The 6,499-nt window shown below is 35.3% G+C and overlaps 1 protein-coding gene across 1 annotated transcript in view; it reads right to left on the bottom strand.

Moving 5' to 3' along the window:
- NBAS (neuroblastoma amplified sequence) overlaps nt 1-6,499 on the bottom strand; it is a 219,080-nt gene that overhangs the window by 134,171 nt on the left and 78,410 nt on the right. Inside the window, 1 exon segment of the mRNA XM_009275562.2 lies at nt 4,029-4,142. Within this exon segment, the coding sequence (XP_009273837.2) occupies nt 4,029-4,142 (114 nt within the window).

Genomic DNA, 6,499 nt, shown 5'->3' with positions numbered 1-6,499 from the left:
GCTTGTGTTTCCTTTTTGCTAGTTGGTGGAGACATGGCTGTTATTTTGTTGATCACATCCATTGGGATCTGACGACATCCATCTTGCCATTTTATTCCTAAAAACTGGATCTCCTGTGCAGGTCCCTTGACCTTACTTTGTCTTATGGCAAAACCGGCCTTCAGCAGGATTTCGACTATTTTCTTCCCCTTCTCAAAAACCTCTCCTGCTGTGTTGCCCCACACGATGATGTCATCAATGTACTGTAGGTGTCCCAGAGCCTCACCCTGTTCCAGTGCAGTCTGGATCAGTCCATGGCAAATGGTAGGGCTGTGTTTCCACCCCTGGGGCAATTGGTTCCAGGTGTACTGGATGCCCCCATGCATTCTTTTAGAATTGAAATTGAAATATATATGCTTGTAATATTTGATAGGCTATATATTATATATAGAATAACATAGCATATACTATATACTCTGTACACATATGTATAAAATTTATATAGGTATGGATAGATGTAGCAAGCAGGTCTTTCACAATCAGTAATCATATGGGGTGCAGGGGGAGCAAAGAGGGGGAAATGCTGAAACAAATTCCTCCAGTTAGCAGATAAAGCACAAGAAAGCACTCTACTCAGATACACACAGTGGATCGGCAATGGAAGGACTGCAAATTTGAGCATGCATAACCAATACTGGTAAGTATGTTCCACAAGAGAAAATTAGAACTTCTTTCACAGCAAAGGTGGCTCATAAATCAGGATAATTGTATAAGTAGTGAAAACCAATTAGAGATGAAAAACAATTCTTTCTTCCACCAGCACTTTATCTAATTCTTCATTAAGCAAGTCCATAAAGTTCAATCCCTCGATTCCTTTTCAATATCCAGACACATCCCAATACACCTCCATAAAACCATTCCCTTTCATCATAAGCTGTTATAAATCAAGTTACACTTTCCCAGTAGTTTTAAACCTGCTAACAAAGATCATCTGTGCTAAAACTGCAAGGAAGGTTTTCCTTTTCTAATATTCATTTTAAAATAAAATATACTCATTCACGAATCTTAAAAGTCTGTATGCGTGAGCTGCTCTTTTGGCTACTAATTAATTTGTGGAATAATATTAGCGTTTGTTATCATTCTTATGACTACAAAGTCCTAAAATAACTCTTCATCATATTAATAATTAATTGTAACTCAGTAACTTAAATAACGAGTCGATAGATACAGAAATACCATTTCTACATAACTTGCTTTAAATATATATATTTTTTTATACTACTATTTAAATTTTACAAGACTCTTTTTACCGACTATGACTAAGGCTAAGCCAGCATTCCACTTAAAATCTGTTTTTAAAGGTATTATTAACCTAGCTGTTAAAATCATATGCAACTTTAAATTCAGTGTAAGTTTACCTACTACAGCACTCACTGGAAGTACATACAGCAGTAATTGAGGACTAAAGAGTGAAGCTCCACAGACTCTCTTTAATCTGTTGGAAAAATATTGCATTTGCATGCATGACTTAAAATAGCGATGACAATCATATTTCATTTATATGCTTTTGGATACTCTTCTGAATAGTCGTCAATGAGATGGAATGTCACGCACAAAAAAATCTGCAGTAATAGAGGTATGCTGTTTATAGCTTTTAAGTTCAGAAAAACTAAAAAAAGATTAAAGAAATACTGTGTTTCTTAAAATGAAAGAAACCTGTTTTCCATAGCCCATCTCCTACAACAAGTTTAGGTAAAATTTACAACTATGGCATTCTCATACTGAATCCATATCTTGCTTATAAATGAATATCCTGTACAGAAAACAGTATTTCTATATAAGTAATATGACCAGTCTTCCCTCAGTGACAGTGAAATGGTTTTTAATCACAAAAGCTTAAAACTACTATTTAAAAAACAAAACAACAACAAAAAAACCCACCCCACCACGACATCCACCACCACAGAAAGTCACTATTGGAAATGTTTTCTTGCTGTTTTTCCTTTCAAATAAATGTTAATTTAAAACCAAAAGATAACTTCAAAAGTGACTGAGTTATCTGTTTATTTAGCATAAGAGACAAGAAAAGCAAGTGTATTCCTTACCAAGATTCACTCTTGAAATATACTTTTACTACTAAAATTCCATACTTACCACAGGAACAACCATTAGCGTTATTCCTGAGGTTAACCATCAAAGTCAGAGCACCCAACACTCCTAGAATAAATATGTAATTTGTAGCATAAGTAGTAGTTTTTTAAATCATTCACCTGCTTAAAAATTAACCACCTCACACATTCATCTTCTGGTTTTCTCCAGCCCAATAACCGCATGGTACAGAAAACCAGGAGGCCATTTCATCATCCAGTTTTAAATATCTCTTTTAAATCTCTCTTTTCAGTAGTATCTCAATAAGCGCCGCTGTGATTATAACACTAGCACACAGACATTACCATATCAATGAGCTCTATAGGAATTCCCTAAAGTTCTCTACTAATATACATTGCCTCTCATCTTTCAGTCTCTGGAGATGGGAGCCACAAGTTCGTTCCCTGTTCAAAGGCATACCAGGGCACTGTAGATGCTGACCTACAACTAAGGCACTAGGGTAACACTACTGGACAAAATACTTCATGTTTTTAAGCTTCATAGAATCATTGTGGATTTTGCTTTTCCTTCTCTCATACAAAGAGAATCATTTAGATTCAAACAAGAAGGTAAAACAAAAGTCAGCAACATTAGCCTAAAGAACCCAGAATATTAAGAAGAAAAATTGACAGATTTTAACTCGATGTGGGAAGAAGCGGAGAGGAGAGGGAAAGAGCTGTACAGCAATCTTGTCTTATGAACCAATATAGAATTTTTTTTTTCCAAAAGTCTTGCGAGCAAAGAAAAAAAGAGAAGTTATGACTGTCATTCTAGTTTTTCTAGAGAACAGGAGAAGATTACATGTAAAATGAACAAATAAGTAGATTGGATCCAGCTACCTAGCATGGTACCATCCCCTCCCCTCTGCCATCTTTCAAGTAGCAGTGCTACCTAACAGGAGCACTAAGCGTACCAGAGTCACGACGACATTTCCAGTGATTCCTTTCTTTAGGACCTAGGGATCTCAGGAGATCAACAACCTAACTTCTGTACCTCTGTTCATAACCTCACCCAACCCCCTTGAATATCTCCCTCCCTATATATAATACTACACAAAAATTGCCAGTACTAAGCTTCCTGAAAACATAAGAAAAAATTCTTAAATTATTTAACAAATAGAGAGAGAAAGGAACTAGCCAAGCATGCATCAGTGACAAAGCTGGAATGCACTGAATTTTTATACCACGCTGCATGAAATATGCATTTCTATTTTATATTTCTATATTCTATTTCTACATCATAAAAATATAGTAGTATTGTATTTGCAGTTGCATTGATGAAGTATTTTTCAAAAATCAAAAGGTCTGCCAGACACTTTTAGGTAGGCTATCTCAAAAAAAAAAAAAAAAATCTAATATCCTTAGGATACAGTCCTTGAAGATGTTCGGCTCAATGAATACTCAAGCTAACATATTATTTTTAGCACACAAAGGAAGTACATGAAGCATAGACAAAAGTCTAACAGCTGAAGTTTATGCATTACAGATGACTTTTTTCCCCCTCTAACTTAAATGGGACTATTATTAAATCAAACTACCTTATTTGACAGAGACAGTAAGATTTACTGGAATTTTAGTACTACCCATTAACTGTAAAACAAAACATTCTCAGCCACAACTCCTCCAATCTGAAATGAGCTTTAACTCAAAATCCAGATTAAACAAGGCTAGTTTTATTTTAGGTATGATATTTTTTATTTAGGTATGAATGTCAGAGCAGCTGACAATATCAACTGTTATTTCATTCACGTAAAATATTTCATTCCTCCCCAATGACTGCTCTTCCAGATGACTTTTCAGTTATATCCTTGAACACACATTCTAATGATCAACTCAAATGTCCTAAAGCATAACACAAATGCATGTTGTGTTGCAATTCAGTTTCTTATTACCATGGCTTACCTGCAACCCTTAGCAAATTTGCAAGTCCCAGGAGCTTAGCAGACTGCTTATAGTTCGTTGACAACTGAGCAAGACAGTCCTTGATGAGACTAAGTCGATCAGAACATAAACGCACTGTTGAAAGAAGAACTGGTGTTAGAGACTGTATAAATGAACCCTACTGCTGTATTTCTGGTTAAACAATGTAGATGCAGAAAGAGTGCTACGGAGTGTAAGACTGCAAACACAATCTGAAAACCAGCCCAAATGTACCTGCATGCAGATCCTCAATTAAGCCTATAAACAGAAAGTTAAAATAACACTACAATATATCCAGCCCCAATCACTAGCAAGTCAGGCTGGGAAGGGAGGAAGAAGAGGGAGATTGACCTGAATGAAAACTTATTTTTGTTTCAGGTTTTCAGACTCAATGTTTTTAAATTTATATGACTAACCATATACCTTTATACAATTTTTTTTTAGAATATCATTTTTGCAATATTCTCAGAAAGACTGCTAAAACAGACATTAACTTTCATTCAGAATGTTTTAAATAAAACATTAGTGTTTTATTTAAACTAATTAATGAAACTAATATTTCACGCTACATTTTATTTTAGGGTGGACAGGATACATCACACAGACTGAAAGAACTATCATAAGCAAAATCTTCAGGCTGTTTTAATTTACATAAATATTTTCTGAGCAAGTGAAGGGATAGCCTGCAAATTCACCAGGTTGTGTTAATCATATCCCGAGAAGCTTACAATTAGTACTGTGCTTCAAAAAATATTTTACCAAGAATTAAACAGTTACCTTAATTATATAATTTAATATCATGAACCAATTTCAGTGCTTTTTTTAGCTAGTTAGTGGGTGGCTAACTTCAGTCTGCTGCTTTAAAAAGTAATGTTTTCATACCATGCAAGTTCTCAGAACACAGAGGAACAGCATGCAGACCTTCCACTTAACACTCAGTAAGACATGAATGTCTGCATGGGGAATAAACTCTGCATTAGCATATTGGGCTTAAAACTTATGATGTTAGGGCTCTCAGTAAGAGCAAAGAAGCACTGGCAAAATGAAAACTCTATTAAAAAGTTCTGGAAATCAAATTAGACTAAAACAAACTAAGAATGGAGGAGCAGGAAAAGGTTACACTTTTAGTTTAATTTTTAATATTCTATCACACACATATATTAGTATACAGCAGTAAAATGTTTTCATTCACTGATCGTATAAGCAAGGTTTTTTGAAATATCTAACATAACTGAAAGTAATCTGAAATAATACCATGGGTCAAACGTTTTCATTAGATGGACTTTTCTTTACCTTTTATGTTAATAAGGAGTCTCCAAACCAGATTTTATTAATATACATCATAACAGCAGTTCACAACCTCAACTGCTGAGTTTGCTAAAAATACAAGTAAGGGGGGAAGCTCTACAGAAAACTAAACATAAAAGTGCAAATAAAAGTCTATTGTTAATTCTTACTGTGGGAATAACTGATTCTTAATGTTATTTTAATGACAGTCTATCAAAGTAACTGACCGTTTAAAAGCTTTCATTAAAACTTTAAAACATAATTTTAATCTTATTAGATTAATTTGATTTACATGAAAGATACTAAAGAAAGGATAAGTCAGGATCGTTAATGAAATTACAGGCATGATTTCACATATTCTAACTAATCTAGATCAGTTGTATTACACATACTGTTAATGTAATATTATGTTGCCACTTTGTTTAAATGATACCTTCATGTCCACACCAAAAAAGATGAAGAAAATACACATGTACTTCTCTACAGGCTGAACAAACTGACTAAGAAATAGTTCTGCTCTAGAAGTCAACAGTGCAATATTGCAAGATCTAGAAACCAAACATATTCTCGGTCCAGAAACGGTAAGGTTTCTGAATATAACATATAGACCATCAGCTCACTTTGAAGGAATACTCAGAAAAAAGAGAGAACAAAAAAAGAACACGAAAGTAACAACAGTCACTAAGAACAACCACTTTGTTTTCCATAGACCCACAAGTGCTCTCTATAAACCCCGGTATTTCTCTGCACAATGCCAAAAGTAAAACACTACCATCAGCACATTTCATTGGTCCTCAGTGTTCTTCTCAGCCAGTTCTTCTGGAGTGCTTTCAATACCAATGTTCATGCAGTTTCACATAGTTGCCCACATGCCGTACATTCAAGCTTCACTGAAAGCCTTCACAAGTGAGCTCTCTTGTATTTCTTTCACTTAGAAAAGTGGTTTTTCTGTTAATAAAGTGTATCCGGTTTGCGTGGCAAGGTTTTGGTAGTGGGACGGCTACAGGGGTGGCTTCTATGAGAAGCTGCTAGAAGCTTCCCCCATGTCCGACAAAGCCAATGCCAGCCGGCTCCAAGACGGACCTGCAGCTGGCCAAAGCCAAGCCCATCAGCGACAGTGGCAGCGCCTCTGGGATAACATATTCAAGAAGTGGGGGGGAAAAAAA

The sequence above is a fragment of the Aptenodytes forsteri genome, unplaced genomic scaffold, assembly GCF_000699145.1.
Source record: "Aptenodytes forsteri isolate BGI_AS27 unplaced genomic scaffold, ASM69914v1 Scaffold94, whole genome shotgun sequence".
NCBI classification, from domain to species: domain Eukaryota; kingdom Metazoa; phylum Chordata; class Aves; order Sphenisciformes; family Spheniscidae; genus Aptenodytes; species Aptenodytes forsteri.
This window is presented reverse-complemented; position numbering and strand designations above follow the sequence as displayed.